The following is a 20,984-nucleotide window of genomic DNA, read 5'->3' as shown; positions in this document are numbered from 1 at the left end:
AGAAGTTTCAAATAAATGCAATTTGTTTACCTTGCAACCTATCCATGATTCATTATCATTAAAGTATCTTCGCGAGAAAAAGTAGAAAATCAAATTAACACCTACCTACTTCCCCAATACATGTTGTCAAGTAACATTAAACACGCGTTTTTTCCGGTCCAGTGGGCGGGGCTAGGTTTGTCTGTATGAAACACTTTAAAGATATACTCTTCTGATACCTCTGATTGAAATTCAAATAAAGTTTCAATCAGATGTTCCTTTTTAGCTCCAGCAAACACATTACCCCTTACCCCACCCCGTACTCTTTAATTTCTTGTTATTGTTTCTAATCACTAGATCATCCAGTATCACAACATCCACTTCTGTCCCCATCACAAACATTTCACAACTCTGCAAAATCAAACACCTCTCCATCCACCCACGCCTATCTAAATATATATATTTGTTTCCTTTCGGTTTATTGAATTTCTCGATATTGTCTTTTAGTTTAACGTCAGTATTCCCATATCATACTTCTTCCCACACCCACTCACGTTACCCGCCCAAATTTATGTAGTAGAACTTTTTTAATCCTTCTATCAGCAAACACTATTTCAAATTAAATTCACATACATTTCCCTTGCGTTACAAAGCAATCAAATTCAATTTATATCACTATGTTCTCGACTCATTCGTATTAAACATTGTCTTTGAAATAAAACTAAGGGTTAACAGATAAATGTTCTCAAATCGACTAGTTAATTTTGATTTAATGTTAATACAAAAGAATCAAGTGATATGATGTGTAATTTTATTCGCTTTCAAACATCTTATTAAAATTGTACAAATGCCTTAGGTAGGAATTAAGAGCTTAAATTATGTCCCGACATTTAAGTGTTTTGCATTCGAGTCGTGTTGACAAGAATGCAAATTGATAAGGTTGCTGATCAGCAATTAGCCGATAATGGATATAAAAACTAGACAAATTGAATTTCGCTTTGACGTGAATTTGAGTTAAAGGGCGACTATATGGCTTGAGGTCTCGAACTGAAAAAAAGGTGGACAGAAAAGTTTGCAATACTTCATTAACTGGTTTAAGTTGGTTGAGGATAAAGTTTCAGTCAATTTCCCTTTGAACCCCACCCGTTACATAATTATTATAAAATGCCATAAAATGTCCTCCTCATGTATTGAAAGCTAAATTATTCACTGTATTGTTTTTCAGGAAGGACCTTTCCAAAGTATGGGACAAAAATTGACGAGGGCACAAAAATTGACATCGACGAAGCGTGACAATGGTATTTAAAATATTTGTTCAATATTTTTATTGTTGTCGAAACGCTTAATATACCTAAACTTTCTGCAAGGTTTACTGTTGATCCATCAAATATATACTAGGTTATATTTAAAAGTAATGTCTCCCCATTAAGCCAAAATTAAAACCAATATGTTTGCTCTTTTCCTTCCCATCTTTTTAGCATTTGGTATGGATGTTGGTAAATCATTGCCCTGTTTTCGTTATTAATTCAATAGTCTTTACACAGAGACATTTTGCTTGAGGAATAATAATGGTTCTATGAAAGTGTATATTCAAATTGTATGATGTGCATTTTGGCACCCGGTCAAACTGGATTCAAATATATATCTATTTTATACCATATGCCTACATCATTTACAAGAGATCTTTCACTGGTCTAAATATAAAACAATTAAACAAGGACTAACTACATGTATGCCTTTTTAGCTCAACTAAGCAACAAATGCTTAAGGTAGGCTATTGTGATCGACCTGTGTCCTTTGTATTTCATCAATCGTCAACATTTAAACAACACTCTACAAGTCACAATTTTAGCCCAATCTTAATGGAAATTGGTCAGAATTCTTCCCTTACTTTAATCTCAAAATACTTCGAAACTTGGTAATCTGGAGTCATAAATTAAGTCAGATAATCTAAAAACCATTGTATACAGTCTAAAGGCTAGGTCACTATGTTAGATTATTGACAAACTTTATTAATGTTTTACAGAATGTACATAAAGCGTGGTCAGAATGTTTTTTGTAGTGCGATCTAGATCAGATTGAATACAAGGTTACCTTGGTTAAGAACTAGGTCTGATGAGTATTACAGGGCTTTAATGGCCCTTTTATTGTATAAATTTACACCAGCATTTTTTTGTTTACATACCATTCCTGTTGTGTTGTCATTGCGTGTGTTAAGAATTTACCATGGCGGGAAAACTTTTTATTTTCAAAGCGCATGGTGGAGGTTACTTGCAAGGTTAGGTACGCAAAATAATTTGGTCAAAGCTCCAAGTGGTGTTTTTGCCACGAACCATTCAAAGTCGGTGTCTCATTATTTTCCTTTATTTGTTCGTTTTGCAATCCTGTGTCTTTTTTGTGCGCGTGTCATTTGCGGTTTTGGGAGGCTGCGTTTTCGGAACGTGGCTTTACCTATTGGATATTCAGTGGATATGTTCAAGGTATGTTTCAGATAAACATTTTTCAACGTTTTTGTAAAAAAAGAAAAGAATGTTTGGCCACCAAATTAACCCTATTTTTGTTTCTTAGACAGTTCAGCTGTATCCTTAAAATGGATTGACATTGACCACAAATTTATCAGAAATTACAAAACGGCCATGAGACAATGATTTTTTTCATTTTATTAGAGTATCAAATTGAAAACCTGATTTAAATGTATTTGTGCCTATAATTATACACCACTGTTTTCCCTGTGTCCTGTTGATTGTTGGTTTTACCATTGTTAGATTTAATATAAAATAGTAATATTTTTACACAACGTTAGATAATAATTTAACTATTTTCAAATCTGGTTCAACGAATCTGTATTTCAAAGGTTTTTATAACTCATAAAATTTTTAGAGGTCTAGATGGATAATGTATTACAACGATATTGCTTTATGTAAAATAACATTTTGCATACCAAATCTGTTTTGCAAGTTTAGCTATTCCTCAATATATTGATATCGGTCATTCAATATTTCTACTACATGTTTTTAAAAATAAAACCAACGATAAAGGTAATGTATCTAAAAGTGTTGTTAAATAAAGAAACCCACAATACTCGACAAGTACGTTTGTATATTTCATACTTACAGTACTAAATAAAACTTATTTTTATATAGTTATATTATTATTAATAATGATTATACCAGATTTATATAGTGCCTTTTTTTGCATGATAAAAACGTTCAAGGGCGCTTTACATATAGCAAACGCGAAATTCATCCTCTGCTTAGTACAGACAACGAGCGATATGACTAGAGGGACAAAGTGAGATAAAGACCCCGTATCAGATAGAGAGAAATCCTTTTTAGATACAGGTCTGTTCGGTCAACTATGCCTAGCTCTTATGCAAATAGACAAGCTTGTTCTTTAACGTGCCAGGTGTATAGCACCGATACACGCGAAGCCGTCTTTCTTGGCAAGAACTAGTACAGGCCTCTTAGTTAGGTCGGAGGCACTCCAGAGCATCTCAGAAATTCCCAGTGCCTGGACCGGGACTCGAAACACGGACTTTTGGATTGACAGTCAAGCGTGTTACTACTACACCGGCCCACCTATCAATAATTATAATGATACAGTAGACTAAATATAGTGAAATGATAACGTAAAATATGTAATTTAAAAATAAGTTTCCTCAAACTAAACCAATAACAAACAAATATAATTATGCTGTTGAAAATTTTGTTCATGTTTTGCAGCAAAATTTATAATGATTTGTATTTAAATTAGTCTAAATTTAGAATATTTCTTAGTAACTTGAAATGATGAAATACGTTCAATGAAATGGTTTTGTAAAGAATGCCACATATTGATTTTGTTTTTAAAGATGTGTTTACTAAAGATTTCATATATTACAGGTCACAAAATCACAAATTCATTCGTAGTATGTTTAAAATAATACATAAATAATGTGCATGTTCAATGACTTTACAGAGTGTCAGTTTACCCAACCTACCTAGCCTTGCCTTTACTCTACCATAATGCCAAAATATTATCTGTGTTACACGTAAAACCAGGAGAACATGAATCAAATTAGACTATAAAACAGTTTGGGTAATACTTGGCTGCTAAATCGTCTGGTAAAAGTAGATTCAATGTGTTGATAAAAACAATGACAATTTTCCGCCGATATTTTCACTATAAAGTCATATATTTTATATTTCCGACAAAAGTCTTATTTGGGTATGTAGTCGAACACAAAATCAAGAAATAACATTACTTTCCATTATCTAACAGACTCTTTGTAAAAACTGTTCAATTGTCATAAAGCTTTGTAGCCATGCGGCGGTCATCTTGATTTTTGGTCGCCATATTGATTTTTAGTTTCGGCCTCGATCAGTAGTTAAAGGTGTCAAACTATAATCAAGCAACATGTTTTGCTTGTAGAATTATCTAAACGATTGGACCAATTTGAAGCTCTATGCGCTCTAATTTTATACTGGAGTGCTTATGGAGAAGAGGTTTTCAAAGTTTTACTTAGAGCCATATGGGAAAAAACTAGAACCGACCCGACATTCTTGTTTTTCTTTTGACAAATAAAAATGGCATTTCACAATTTTAATATTGGGCCGAATGAATATATAGCTTTGGTGATTTGTTTGGACTGATTAGAATGTTATGAACTGTGTAAATGGCCACCGAGGAACGTTTTTGTTAGATTATGTCAAAATCGTACAAATAGTTTCTGATAAAAACATTTTCTCAAAGCATCAACTTTATGCATATAGTGAACTGATAGCCACGCTTTGACTAATCAGAAAATATTGGAACAATCTTGATAGACGGTCACTAAAACACATTCTTTTACAGCTATTTTGAAATTGTTCCAGCAGTTTCTGGTAAGATGTTTAAGTTCCCACGCAATATATGTATTGAATATTTACCACATCCTCTTGCGCCGATGTCTCATTTTAAAGTCAGGCTTGCAGTTTCTGGCCAGAAAGTTTTGCAATTTCCAATTTAAACGTGTAGGAGAAAGTGACCACGTCTTCTTTCAGGCACGTTTAATGATGATCCATGATAATTGAAACAATCGTGTAAGACGTTCATCCATGGAAGACTGTCATAACATTATTACATAATCAGTGCATTAGCAGATGTTGTTTGAGTTTTTAGCTCACCTGCACTTTGTTCAAGATAAGCTATTAATATAGATGGACGGTCTGGTGTCCATTGTTCTTCGTCCTACATCCTGCATCATGCGTCAATATTTTCAGCTCACCCGTCTGTTTACACTTTTCTTCAGAATACATATCCTCTGAAACTAATGACAGAATTGCACAAAAATTAGTCAGTAGCACTCTGGCATTGTCTTTTATCAAGTCTATTTGTATGTTTAAGCCTTGCCTTTTAAGGGACTGCTAGAGCTAATGCTTGTCATTTACCGTTTGATGGAGTTTCATCACACTTGGTTTTAAAGCATCTTTGTAAGTTCCTCTACCAAATTTGTTCAATAGTGATATTTGGCTCTTTTATGGGATAAAGTCTACTTGGCCCATTTTAGGGACTGGTAGAAGTACGAATATGGCCAATTCAAAGAGACCTTCGAAATTATCCTAAGCCTTCTCAAGATGTCTGTATGTACCTTTTTCGCCCACTTTTAAAGACCGAAAACCCACACAGTGTTTGAACTGTGTGTCATTTGTTGAACTCATTTATGTGATTAACTTCTACTACTTCTGGAAATTTTGACACCTGGGGACTATTTTGGACCTCTTCCAAACGTGTACATTCTTTAGTCATTGTAAGCTCTGAAATGCAGGTGAGCTATCTAGGGTAATCATGGCCTCCTTGTTATTAAAACATTTCCTCTCAAACAACTGGTCAGAATTACACCAAACTTTGTCTGTAAAATCCTGGAATAAACTTCTATCAACTTTGTTGAAATGATTTACCTTGACTCTTTTAAGGTGCCGCTAAAGTTAGAATTGGAAACACCTTTAAGAAACTTCTTGTCATAAGCCGCTAGATTAATATCTATCAAATAGAAAAAGTGGAAACTCCTGCCTGATCTGTAGCATCATTGTAAGATCTTCGCGGAAGGTTATTTAAGTTGGGGCTCTAGGGGCCGCTAGAAATATTTGATTGCTCTTGAAATTTGGTCTGTTATCATTCCGTTTGGTCTCTTTTAGGGGAAACAAGAGCTAAAATTAGACAAAAAAACAACGCTTTTGTATCATGAAGTGTTTGTCGAATGTTTATGAATGTTCATGGTATAACGGCAGAATATAGTAACAAGAGGGTCATAATTGCCCTTGATAGCTCACCTGATATTCGCTTGAACAGGTTTGATATATGGACATGGAAGGAAAATTTCTGTGGAATTATTTTAAAATGGTGCAAGTGTTTTCCAAAAAGAATATTTACAAGTTATTACTAAATAAGTATGGAAGCTAATGTGTTAGGGAGATGGAAGGGGCAGATGAGGTAAGACGTTGGATGACATAAGATACTCATAGACAATTAACAGTTTCCAGTCATACATATAGGGAAAATGGACCGCATCCCCTGGTGGCAATGCTTTTTTATGAAACATATTTTTACAATCTTCGTAAAAGGTCACCAAAGAAACATTTGTGTAAAATTATCTTACAATTCGGCCTGCTGTTTCTGACAAGAATATCTTTAATATTTCCAATGTAAACATTTAGCGAGGGTAACACAAGGACCATTTGTGTATCAGTCAAACAGTTTCATACAAGAAGATTTTTAAAGTTTATGTGATTTACAAACAGCGAAAAGTTATCACTCCCGTTTGCGGTCATGTAACCCATCAAGTCGGCATGTTTTGAACAATCTTAGCAGTGAGTTATATAAGAACCAGTAGTGTGAAATCATTTCAAAATCTGATAAAAGGATGTTCATCAAACTGGAGCATCAATATAAGGTCCTTTATCAAATTTGTTCCAATGGAAGCACATAGCTCCTTTTAGGTACCACTAAAGCTGAAAATGGAAAACAATATTTAAACAACTTCTTCTCAAGTGCCAATGAATGGATCTTCACCACACTTTGTGTGTAACAACGTTGTAAGGTCTTTGCCAATGATGTTCAAATAGAGACACCGGGACTCAGTTAGGGGCCGCTAGATCAGAATATAGAAAAAGGATTAAATGACATCTATTCTTGAATCTCTTGGTGGATCAAACTTTGTTTGTATTATAAATTCCAAGTCCTCTCCCAAATGTTTTGAAGTGGGAATGTCTGGTTCTTTGACGATGTGGTTAATAATTGAGAAAAAAGCATTAAATGACATTACCATGAAATACTGGCTTAGGATTTATTAACCTTAGTCTACAGCCAGCGTCGTTTAAAGTTCCTATCCCAGACTTTGTTCAAATGGGGGCACTTGGCCACTTGAAGGGGCCACTAGAGCAAAAATAAAGAAAAACCTTTCATGAACCGAATCATACATTTTCATCAAATTTTGTTGTAGGCGTCATTGTAAGGTCCTCTCTCCAATTTGTTCAAATGGTTTAGGTCTCTTAAGGGTATACAAGTAGAAAATGTTAATAACTTATTATCTTAAAGTTTGTTCTAAAGATACCGTGTAAGTACTTTTTCTGCGGGAACTTTATTTCTGCGTTTTCTGCGGAAGACAACACAAGACCGCAGATTTAAAATCCGAAGAAAATTTTATCCTGACATGCCGCGATACGATGATACAAGCCGCCATTATAATCCGGTTAAGTATAAGACAATGTCCGATAGCGTTATCGGCTTTTGTCCCACATGTAGCCGAAGGCCGACGAAGCAAGTTTAAAAAAATTAGTAGTACGGTAATATAATAGAACTGTTTTATTATTGTTTTGCTGTTGAATAAACATAATAAAAACATCAAATTTGTTTTGATTTTGGTTCAATATTGAACAGTCAGCTGCCAGTTTCAATTTTCTTAAATCATGTGACAAACACAATCCATTGTATCATTTGTGTCTATTGTTAACTAATCCGTCTGGTGATGGTCATATTTACCGTTGTTTTTATGGGACTTGAAAAAGGCGTGATTAAGAAACATTATCATACCGTTACAATGCACATATGAGAAAATATAGATTCAATCATTTTTCGTGTCTGTTTATAAAATGACTGACACGGGTTTTCTTGCGTTTTTATTTAACACTCAACATTATGTAATGATGACGATGATGACGATGCCACAATAGTATTCGTCAACTTTTGTTTTCAATCCGGAAGACAGTATTACTGTCAAAATAACAACAAAATACGTACCTGTCTATTTGAAATTAATGAAACAACTGGTGAACACAGAACCGCAGAAATAAATCCAATCAACGTGAGAAGAAGACACCGCAGAAATAAGGTACGCAGAAATTTAATACCACCTCATTTTTGAAAAAAAAATCGCAGAATATTAAGCCCGCAGAAATAAGTACTTATAGGTATCACAGTTTGGGCAGTCACTGCAAATTATAACAAAAATATAGGTGGGATTTGAATAATGCTCGATAAAATCAAATGAGAACAGAAGTCCAACAGGAAAAGCCACATTCACGGAACGCATCAATTTTATCAGCAAATCATTTAATTTAGTTCGTGAAAATATACACACATGACAAAACATTAATGAATGAAATAATAAATACGCAGGTGCAACAGACACTAATATTCATTCATAACGAGTGTAGAAAAACATCGCATTGAAAATTGAAGAAGGTGCAAACTATCACTCTGGATTGAAACAGGTGCACTGCACCAATATCATTCTTCAACGTATCACCGTGCTCCTAAATAACAAAGAAATGTATAAAAATGTGTTCCGCGTTAGTTGAATCCCTTGCACATAAAACAGTAACCACAAGAAAAATATAAGATAAAAAGAAAATCTAAGAATTGCCATGGATTCCCAACCTGTCCTGACATAGGAAATCATTTTGACGAACTGGAAAAGGGATAAACACAAAACATGAACTCTGCCCTCGAACAATACAGTAATAGTATCTTTCATAAAAAAAAAACATTTGATAACACAACTGGCAATGCCCGTGTACCTAACGACGTTTATAAATTACATATCCATCAAAATCAAGATGATATATGCCCTGTCGTAGATGTATCGCACAAGTGTATTTAAATTACCTTTTAAGTGATAATTCAGAATTATGATGATGAAGTGTGGTTTACAAACTTCGTAAGATATTGGGTCATGGTAATTTTCCAAATGTATTCGGTAAAATTATAAAACGTTTTATTAAAAGAGGTTACGACCCAACTGTTTTGAGACATACCGCATGTTTAGTGTTCAACCCGTTTACAGTTGGACACAACGCTTCCCTCTTTGATTGTGTCTGACGGAAGAGGGGGAGGACTCTATGATAAGCAGTTTATAAATCCTACCAGGACTGAACTGTTTTGATATTTGTCCTCTGGCCTGTTTCGTCGGGTCCTTAAGGGTGTTTCTCTTGTTGCTCTGTCTTCTGAAAAGGCATTGAGTACATACGTTTTTGGTTCTTAAGGTTTGCTTTTTATATATTTATACACGAGCAAGTGTTTTACCTGCCATGCCTTTTTGTTTCCTTTACGTGTGTAAGAGATTCACCTGGAGGGGATTACTTTTATTTACACTGTCCCGTGTCTTTGGAACATGGTGGGGGTAAGAGTGAGGTTGGGTGCGCACCATAAACCGGTTTAAGCTCCCCAGTGGTGTTTTTGCCACTGACCGTTCCAAGGCGGTGCCCCACTGTGTTCCTTTGTTTGTTCGTTTTGTCCTATGTGTTGGCTTTGTGTGTGTGTGTGTGTGTGTGTGTGTGTTTGTGTGTGTGTGTGTGTGTTCCTTTGTTTGTTCGTTTTGTTCTAATGTATTGGCTCTGTGTGTGTGTGTGTGTGTGTGTGTGTGTGTGTGTGTGTGTGTGTGTGGTGCACGCGTCTGCGTGCTGTGGGTTTCGTTTTGAGGATGCTGCGTTTTTGGTGCGTGGCATTCCTTGTTTGATATTTGTCTTTGTTTTTTAATAAATCTTTTTTGTTGTTGAAATAATCATTATATAAATAAAACTTTTAAATAGGTATAGTCAGAGGACGTTGTCAAAAAATGAAAAAAATTGATTTCTTTCTCTTATTTACATAAAGCACCTACTTTGGAGGATTGTATAGACCAAATGGGAAAGTGACTGCTCTATGTTCCAAATTGTTAATAAAGTGTGATATTATTAGGCAAGAATGTGGCAGTTTTAGTTTTGTCTTAGCTTTAGCTGTGTGAACGCATTGGTCGAGAGGGCTAAGACGCTTTCCTACGGAGGTAAAGGCCCCTGGTTCGAATCCTGGTTACTCCCACTGCGGTGTGTCCTTGGGCAAGGCACTTTATCACGATTGCCTCAGTCGACCCAGCTGTAAATGGGTACAAGCAAATTGCTGGGGGTGAGGTATAATTGGTTTTAACTGTTCTTAATATAGAGTCGCAGAAAAGCTCCAAAAAGCTTATGTTAATTGTTTCACCAAGCGACGGTAAATAAAACTTACCTTTACCTTTACCTTTATTCCTTATTGTATAGAAAAAGGTGTAAACCACTTTCGTTTTAAATTTCCAGAATTTAGTTTTATTCATATGCATAGAGAACCTGTCCACATACACGCCATTTCTTAACAACAAATTTCATGGAGGCATTTGCAGAGGGTGAACTGTTTTTCTAAAAGATTATTTTTTATTAAATAGTATTTACTTTATAATCATAATTTCCATTCATTAAACAAATGGTAATGTAAATGCATATAATTGAAAATATTCATGATGACGTCTTGCTGCTTCAGGGTATGATCAGCAGGAACCCGAGGATCAGCAGAAGTTGCATAGTGACCCCTTACAGCATCCACAGCGTGCACCACCATCCCCACTACTTTTACATCATGCTACAGGTACAGTATCATAAATGTCTGTGTATTATTGTTTCTTTTTATATCCCCGAGTATGAAGCGATTGAACTGCCTGTCGGTTTGTCCAGATTTGACCGTTACGCCTACAGTCCACATTAATGACCCAGTTAGTTTACACTCAACATATGATTGGTTCTTGAACGTTTCTTCAGTGTTCTGAAGCAATATTTAAAAACGAGTTGTGTGCCTGAGAAGCTTTATAAATGGTAAATAAAATCGACATCCTTCATAGGTTCCCGTTGATATTAATTACCAGGGATTGGGACAGTTGCTAGATTGTCATAAGTTTTTCGAGTTCGTATCTGCACAAAAGAACCGTGCATTGTAAGAAAAATGTTTTACTTTATAAAACTATATAACAAATGTTTTGATTTGTCAGTTACTGTTTAGTATTTCAACACACCTAAGCCAAAAATGCATGACGTGATCACTTATTTTCCGGCGTCCGTCCGTCTTCCGTAAACTATTTTTATATGACATCTGCAATGATCCTTTGGAATCATGAAGTCTATTCAGTTTTATTATAATAATGGAATTCCGCTTGTCGGCACATTTAATTACCTGTTACAGATTTTACCAAACCGGGTCTGTGTTGCAATAGAATTAACCTTCTTACTGATTTTGTTATTAATGTACCGAATAGAGGAAGAACCTCAATTTGTCAAAGATTAAACCTCATTTAATAAAGTCTAGAAACTGATCTTTATTCTGCTGCGAATAGCCAAAATTATGTAACAAGTATGCATTTTGAAGGAATGACAACTATTGCTTCTAGTGTTACTTACAAGCATTGGTATCTGTATTTTACTTTCCTTAAAATGTTGCAACTAAATAGGAAATGTAAATGTGTTTAGACACATTCTAAAATTTGTTTTCGAAACAAAGGAAATCTGTTTTTCATTTTTATTTGATCGGCAGCTTCGGGTGTTTCTGTCAGCTAATTTATTGAAATTAACTTTTAACAATTCAGTAAGTGAAGAATCACTCACTCTGTGGTGGTTTATATGAGGTTGATGCTTTTGTATTACCTTGTATTGCCTATGCCTATACCGACGATATTAAGTACTTGTATCATGCAATTATGTTTTTTTTAATTTACTACCGCATTTCGCTTGCAAGCCAATTTTCTCCTTGCCAGATGTCGTTATGGAAAAGCATCTTCATTTATTCACAACATTCATAATATGTAGAGGCAGTTTTTATTATAAAGTAATTACACATTTAAAATTTGCGTGACTGTGTAAAATCATTCGTCTTCTACCTCTGATTCATGTGGGAAAATTGGCGGCTACTTGCGGAGAACAGGTTTGTACTAGTCCAGAACCCAGGAACACTCAAATATATATATGTACATCTACCCATGTGTGCTTGTTTAAAATAAAGATCAGAAGTTGGCTTGATGGCGCAGCTGGTCGATTGGATACACGTGCAATCATTTTGCAGTGATAGGTTTGAAGGGTTGCATCCGTTGGACATTTCTTTTTATTTTGCATTGCATACTTTGAGTAAGGTTCTTTTTCTGGATTCTAATTCATTGTTTTGTTTCTTATTTTCGTATAAAGTCAGTAGTATCTTAAATTTAATCGATGCTGAAATTATGACTGGGCAATGCTTTTATTAAAGGCTATTGTAAGATTGCTATGGCACTCATAAAACAACTCGTAGAGCTTAAACATGTCACAGGAAAGCATCAAAAAGAATTAGGTCATTGTGTTTATACATAATTACATGTTTAGAGTGAAATATATAAGTTACTGAACAAGTCACAACTAGTTTGACTAACTCATGTTGTCTTCGTTGAATCGTACTGAAAAACAAAGATATCAAATACAGTTTTGAAAACAAAATTTTTACAGGTCTGGGAATCGAACTCCCGACGACAAAAATATAACACGTATACTGTAACCGCCTTGCGAACGAGGAATCACTGAATGCATCGTAAACGTAATTTTATGTAATATTATTGTTTATACTTCAAGAGGTCATAATAATGTGTGATACCTATATGTGTCATCTCTATTGATTATTACTGACGGAAGCAAATTATGTAATTGCTATGTTTTGGTTTGTTGCCCATGTGATGATAGTGTCTAAAATAATGTCGCGTGTCGTCCTATATTTATCAGTGTTTACATGAATAAATCGTTGCAACAGTTTATAAAAGTGCATGAGATAATCGACATTTTCGAAACTAGAATCTACAAAACAGTGGCGGCATTTTGCCTTTCGGTGATAAATGATTTTAAAAATCACAAATTACAATGTGTGGATTAGTCGCTTATATATAGACGCACTTAATTTTAAAATATTTCACTCGGTATTTTGGCAACTTACAGATGCCTTACTGATGTTCAAGGATGTTCAAGCACTCTGATTTTAGAAAAATGGTTTTCATTGGTGCCTCTTCTGTCAATAAAGACAGAAACCTCCAACAATACTATTTACAAAATATTGTCATGAATTAAATAAATTTCCTTACAGACAACAGTTCATGGGCTCAACGCGATACTTACATATTTTACCAAAAATCACTTATTTCTGATTTTTCACTAGTTTTATCTGATTTATGTACTGTGAAAACTTAAGCAAAATGTTTAAGTTATTTATATCATTATCTTGATATTGCAGTAAGGGTGTGGCTCAGATGGCCTCAATTTTTACGTGCAATTTGGAAGTAAGTTAACTTACTACCATATTACATGCAAAAAGTATCCAGTAGTCTTAATATCTATCCTGCAATACCTGCTTGTGTAAACTGATAACTTCTGTGATGTCATCATGATGAGATCAAATAATATTAGGGGCATTATCCTGATGCATTACCTTTAAAGTAAAGGTAGTATTGTCACATTTTATGACATTGAAGTCAAGAAACGCTTTTTATGCTGATAATAGGAGGTACTTACAAAATGTACTATTCATCCTGTTTGAATAGATGTGGTAACCTCAAATTAAGCTACAGTTAAATGATAGACCCCCCATTTATCTGATATTTAAAATGCGATTACAGCCCGATAATTCCAAAGGGAAAGTCATACTTGCCCACAATAATTATTGTCAAATACTAAATTCAAAATCAAGTACTTGTGAAACTGGTATACAAAACAAGAACACCACCTTGCGGAGGCAGACGCTCATCTGATTTTTTGCCCCTATATAATAGAAGTATTGTCCTTAAGGTAGTATGCGCCCTTTGTCGAGATTTTCAAAAGATCGTCGGATTCTATTCAAATCTGAAATAAATATGCATAAAAACATCACGATATATTTGTCGTTAATTCTCCGAGTGTGTGTAAATTAGTAAAAAATGCAACGTCAAAATGTTAAAAACGTACCTGTTTTTGACGCACTGTTGTATCTTTGACTCAGTATAATAAAAAAAACGCCGCGATTTTTTTTTCAAATATTTGCTGTGATTTTCTCTATTTTTTCTGCATTAAATAGGCTTATCAAAACACACCTTCTCGATTTAGATTTTGCAGCATTCAACTATAGATGAAACGCGATGCATTGTGCTTGTAGCGTCAAATATTTATCAAGACAGTTTACGGTAATTCATATCAATTGAATTTCTTACAATTTCGATATCTAAACACTAAATCAGTATACAAAATGAATACTTATGATATCTGTTTAATTGTGTTGGGTATTTACCAATAAGAACAACGCACATACACTTTAATTTACGGACATTTCATTGTCGTCATAATATTCGAAGCAACAGCGATTATCTACTTCAACCAGCTGTTTTCTATATGTGGTCATTGTAGAGAGTTAAAGGTGCAAGAACAGTATAACGCCACTAAAACACGTGTTCATTTGGGTAAAGATAAAATGCGAGTCGATAATTAACTGATTTACTGAAAAGAAAATGATGATACAAGACAAAGAAAACAATTCTCTCAAAGTTGTCCGGTATCTGGGATACAAGGGTAACACTTTCAGAGGGATAGGTTTTTTTTATGACAGGTTGATATTCATTTGAACATGCGTATAACGATGCGCAGTGAAATTAATTTTGAGGGTGATAGTGAAATGCGCGAATTTTATGCGCTACTGCTCATTGATAAATGTCATCAGAATCTCAGCGGACGCTTGCATGTAACGCTTGCTGATAACCGAGCATGAAAAGTGTCTTATTTCATGTTAAATTCATTATTTCATGTAAAATCCATTCAACGAGTGAAATAATGCGCTTTTTGCCTTCGGTTTACCCGATGTTTTATATATATATATATGTCGCGAAATTGGTCCTTTCGCGTTTAAAGTGCATTTCGTTAATTTGCATTAGTATACAGTGGTCTATGTAAAAGTCAGAGGTATGTATGCAAGTGACGTCATACGGCCATATAAATATCCACTGCGCATCCAGTTTGGACAGATCGTCCTGGGAGCTCGAAGAGTGCACATCGAAGAGAAGCTGGAGAAATAATTTATTTAATAAGCCATAATTATTACTGGGACTTTGGTAATTACTAGTTTAGGTGAGGCACCCTCATATTTGCAGCTTAGGCTCATCCTTGCTGGGTCCTCTTGATAGCTTTATTATTTTATAGGTCCGGGTCGCAGTATAAGCTGACGGTTTAAGGTTATAGGGCTGAACCTTGGTAGGTTTGAGACAAGGGTTAAAACAGTGTTTTTAGACAAATTGTTAGGTGTTTGAGACATTTGATTTGAAATAGTGTTAAGGTTTGGACCTAGGTGGGTTGTTGAAAGGTCAGTCTCTCATACTTGCAGCGTATGCTCATACTTGTGGGGTTTCCAATCCATATACTCATTCTAGGTCGAGTGTTTCGTGACAAGGTGTTTAAAACGTACGGTTTGAAACAGCTGGTTAAAGATCATAAACCTAGGTTGTTTGAAACCAGCTTGTGTACAATCAAGACCGCATAGTAAATTGATTATATGCTTGATTTTTAGTTAATTTATGTCTCAAACAATCATTTACAAATCATTGGTCAAACCAATCAGAAGCAAGGCAGCTTAAGGAAAATTCATTATACACGTTTTTTAGTAATCAAAAGCAGATAGCTTGAGAAAAATTATATATATACAGTCTAACTATAGAGTTACGCTCGGTACACGTGACAATTATTCAGCACTTGAAGTTCTGTGCCTGGGGTTTTGTTTGTGATTTTTATAATTCAGCCAGTCCAGAGTAATGGCCCTTACAAAAATGTACATAAATAGAGTATAAATGTTTGTGTCACACGTATCTTAAAACGTATTTGACCATGGGTCAAAGAGGATAAAACATAATAATAAATTATTCAGCACGTGAATTTGTGCACCCGGTTTTTATTCAGAATTTCTTTTGGTCAAACCAGTGTTTTGGGCATTGATTAGGTCAAAATAAAGGGCATACAATGTTGCCTGTATCTCACGTTTTATTTGAATAAGACATAGAAAACACCAGGGGATTGTTGCATATAAGGTGTGAACTTGTATATGTGGGTGTTCCTTTTAGGATTTCATTCAGCCAGGTCAGAGAGTTATGGTTCTTAACTCAGTGAAAAATTCATATTAAAGTGATGAAACATTTAAATGTGTTGCATTATCTTAGCCTAGTTTTCAGTTTATTAGTTTTAGCTCGATTGCTATGAAAGCTTCAAGCTTATTGAAGCCACTCCAGCTTCCTGGAAAAACAGTACTGGTGTCATATGAGAGGCCATGCTCCTGTGGCTCGAACCAAGACACCTTATCCGCTAGACCACCACTCCCCGTTTCAGTTTATTAATTAAATAGGCAAAACATGCTGTTACTGTGCTATGGTAACTGATGTCATCTCCTGTGTGTCATGTCCTATATTGTTTGGTGTTTTCATTTTGTACAAATGTAAAATTAAGTTCATTTGTCTTTAATAAAGCTTGTAAGAATAAAACTTCAGAAATAGAGCGACTCACAGATTACATTTGTCATATTTAGTATTTGATAGACTCTCTTCAAACCGGTTTGCTATTTCAAAGTCTTTTGAACTCGACTATTCAAAGAATAGTAGAGGTATTGGACTCGCCCGTGCGTCGGCGTCCGCGTCTGCGTCGGCGCCAGCGTTCCGATTTCGTTAAGTTTTTGTATGTAAGCTCGTATCTCACTCACCACATGTGGGAATAGATTGAAACTTCAAACACTTATTCCCTGTAATAGGCAGAGTTGCACTGCATAGGTTCCTTAAATCTATTTTGCATGTTTACAAAATTATGCCCACCTTTCAACTCAGGAATTTTTTATTAAGTTTTGTATGTAAGATGATATCTCAGTATCCACTAATGAGAATGGATTGAAACTTCACACACTTGTTTACTGTCATGATCTTACATGCACTGTGCAGGTCCCATTAATCGATTTTGCAATTTTCAAAAAAAAATCCCCTTTTTCGAAATGTTCATTTAAGGTTTTGTATGTAAGCTGGTATTTCAATACTAAATAATAGGAATGGATTGTAACTTCTAATACTTGTTCACTGTCGTGATATGACATGCAGTGCAAAGGTTCAGTAACTCTACTTTGCATTTTTACAAAATTATGCCCCTTTTTCGACTTTTGTCTACATTCAAATGACAATGTTGTTGAATAGTCGAGCAGTGTATTCTGTTGTATAATAATACCATTGTACGTGAAAAACTGGTAAATTCATCAGAAACTTTGATTGAAATTTTACTGCAAAAGAACGTTTTTGCCCAATTTGCATATACAGTCTCTCTGGATTTACATAGTAAATTATTGCTGTAAGTCTGACACTTTAAAATATACCGTTACATTCTTCAGTTTCAATTAAGTTCTTATATGTTTCATTTAATTTTAATAAGTATACAAGTTCAAGTATGGTTTAGTTGTATTTACTTTTTTGTACATACTACTGAGTTGCATGACACAATTTTACCAGTTTCAAAAGAGAATTCCCTGCAATAGAGGCACAAGTCCACTTACATCCATATTGCATATAAAATGACTCCAGGTTTATATAAAGTCTTGCAAAGGGGTTTAAGTCAGATGTATTAAAATATATTGTTACTTTGTCAAATTTTCATTCGTGTTGTTTAATGTTTCATTTATGGAATGTCTAATTTTAAATAAAAAATTAAAGTAATTCTGTATATGACTGAACACAAAAAAGCAATATATTTTTTTTGTAAAGTTTTAAAAAATGTAGTAACGCCCTTATTGCGTTGAAACCTCAAACTGAAATGGATGTACATTAATTGAAACTTACCCCTAGAGTCATGCTTTCCTCTGCATTTCCCGTAAGAAGTCAAGAAATATATAAAATTGACCTCCTTTTTACCTCAACAGTAAATGAAATCCACAACAGTGCTGTCAGCTGCATTATCTGTAACAAGGATTTACCTCTGATATTTTGGCAATAAAATTTATTGGTAGAGCAAATTGTCGATCAAAAAATATAACAAATGGATTCTACAATAACACAAAAACTACAAAAATTTTGTCTTGAAACTTGACCATTAGGTAAAATACAATGTTGAAAACCAAGCACACAATTTGATACTTAATTTCTCTGTCCGTTCGTCTATGTATCAGTCTTGTACTTTACAAAGGGTGAATTATGTCCGTTCGTTCATCCGTCAGTCAGAAAAGATAGATCTTCTGTAAACGTTTGGAGGTACATATTATTAACAGGCCTTCCGGTGTTTCTACTTTTTCCTACATTTTTCTAGGTTTTTAGATGCATTCTACTTGTTCTTACTGTTTTATAAAATCCTTATTTTTCTCCTACGTTTTTGCTTGACACATTAAAGAAAAAAAAACTTTTCAGTAATTATATTTGCAGATGGTGGATTCTTGATGTTTTTCTTACATATAGCTCCAGTGGTAGAATCTAGATAAGCTTGGAACATATGAATGCACGGCCTTGCCAAACAAATAAAAGCATATTAACTGATACCGTCTAATTCATGTATTTCGTGACAGTGATTAGTACATGTACGGGTACCTTGTCTAAAGTATAACGGCCAGAAACACGCAACAGTATTAATACTGTAAAATCTTTAATATCGTAGGGACTTATTTTCATGGATTACAAGATTAAGATGATCTACAAAATCATAAACTTTCACACACCATAGGCACACAATAGAAATATATATATAATCATACCTTTAAAGGCAGAAATAACGTTTTTGTATTTAAGCATATAAAATCTTCCACATAATCATATTATTGCTGATATTTGAATACCATGAATATACGTCCTGATAGCGGTATGGATAAAATGCATGAGATTTTATGCTGCCAAAATATGATTTTGTGGTAGTGTTAAAAATTATAGAAGGCAGTTGATGTGTGTAGATTTAGAAGAATCTATTTTAAATTCATTTGAATACATTTTGCAAGTAAGAAGACCTGATGAGATAGCTACAGAAAGAGAACCCGAGAATGCTTCGAAGAACAACGGCGACTCGGCGCTGACCGAGACGGAAAAACAGAGACAAAACTTCCGTCCAAACGTGAGTAAAATGAGACATGTAAGTAAATTTAGAATTGATGAGATAGGTTTAAACATACTTTCAAGATAAAAGCTCTCTTACAGAAAACAAATTTTGTTCAAAACTTATTTTACTTTTCCAGGATTAAGTGTTGCTTTGATGACCTCATATATTTTAATGTCTTTCAAAGGGTTAAAGAGATACAGAGCGGACAAAAAACGGAAGGTTCATTTGACTCAGAGTTGTGACCTTGATCTTGAGCCGACATGGCTCACTTAATAATAACTTTTACACTTGACGAGGTGATCATTTGACCCAAGTTTTATAAAATCCTTCAAGAATTTAAGGAGAAACAAAGCAGACACTAAATGGAAGGCTCAAAACTATGAATTTGCTGCTGACCTTGACCATAGGCGACATGGTTGACATCAGTTCTGCACAATATCTTCATAAGGTGATCATTTGACCCAAGTGTCTTGTTTATCCTTCAATGGGTTACGGAGATATAGAGCGGACACTAAATTGAATGCTCGAACATTTGACCTGGAATTGTGAACTTGACCTTGAGCCAACATGGTTGACTTATAAGTTCTGCACATTGTCTTGATAAGGTTATATTTTGGCCCATATTGCATGATTTTCCTTTAAGGGGTTTAGTAGATACAGAGCTGACAGGAAATTGAATGCTCAAACCTTTGACCTTGAGTTGTGACCTTGATCTTGAGCCGACACGGCCGACTTATTAGATCTGCGCATCATTTTAATGAGTTGATTATTAGAACAAAGTTTCATCAAAGTCCTGGATTAAAGAGATACAGATATAGAGACACTGACAAGAAATGTTACGGACGGACAGACGAAAGGACGGAAGACGGACGGAGACCTTCCTATAACTCCCCACTACTCGTGGTAGGGGATTAAAAAGATATTAGATACTATAGCAAGATTGTAATCTCTATAGAGAGATAGCATTTACTCGGGAAAGACTGAAATCTTGCAGGATAAAACAAGGTTAGTGCTTAATGATATATGGGACATACTGCTGGTGGGAGAGGGAGGGTAGAATTTCTTAAATATAGAGTTGAATCTGTACGCTTAAGATTCAGTGGACTTAGTTGGGTGAAATGACTGAAAGGAAATATGATTAACTGATGTTTTGGTCATTCTTGTGTATTTACAACTCCCTGTAATTGTTTCAGAGACGTGTGTCTGCAGATACGGTTGACAACGAACAACAATTCAACGAAAGTAAACATGTGTATGAACAGTTACAAGAAACTGAAACTGATACTGTTGCCAACAAAACAAAAGACATCGGAAAACGTCATACAGGTTAGAGATGATTAGTTTTACATACTGGATTATTTAACTTTAAAAGATAGGGCCCTCTGAGGGAAAATATAAAAGGTCCCTTTGTGGATAATAAAGTACACTTGTTCTACACACCAAAGTACCCAGTTACCTTAGTAATGTAACAAGCCTGTTTATACTAGCTCAGTATATCTACAGAAGTGAAATAGTAGTCATTAAAAAATATAAAGAAAAACAAACAAACAAACAGACAATTAAGCCATTGTTGATATCCCTGCTAGTATTTTGTAGTGACTTACAAGAATTAAAATAGAGCACCGGTGGCCCAGAGGTCAAGGTTGC

At 34.7% G+C, this 20,984-nt stretch overlaps 1 protein-coding gene across 1 annotated transcript in view; it reads left to right on the top strand.

The window, feature by feature from the left end:
• The first annotated feature begins 1,208 nt into the window (after positions 1–1,208).
• Positions 1,209–20,984, top strand: part of LOC128554257 (uncharacterized) — a 38,553-nt gene continuing 18,777 nt past the window's right edge. Inside the window, exons 1-4 of the mRNA XM_053535507.1 lie at positions 1,209–1,277; positions 10,768–10,872; positions 19,240–19,352; positions 20,531–20,663. Of these exons, the coding sequence (XP_053391482.1) occupies positions 1,223–1,277; positions 10,768–10,872; positions 19,240–19,352; positions 20,531–20,663 (406 nt within the window). The 5' untranslated portion in view covers positions 1,209–1,222. The remainder of the gene's footprint in view (positions 1,278–10,767; positions 10,873–19,239; positions 19,353–20,530; positions 20,664–20,984) is intronic.

This window comes from Mercenaria mercenaria, unplaced genomic scaffold, assembly GCF_021730395.1.
Source record: "Mercenaria mercenaria strain notata unplaced genomic scaffold, MADL_Memer_1 contig_4878, whole genome shotgun sequence".
Classification (NCBI taxonomy): domain Eukaryota; kingdom Metazoa; phylum Mollusca; class Bivalvia; order Venerida; family Veneridae; genus Mercenaria; species Mercenaria mercenaria.
The sequence above is the reverse complement of the archived record's forward strand: the minus strand, read 5'-3'. Positions and strand labels throughout refer to the sequence as shown.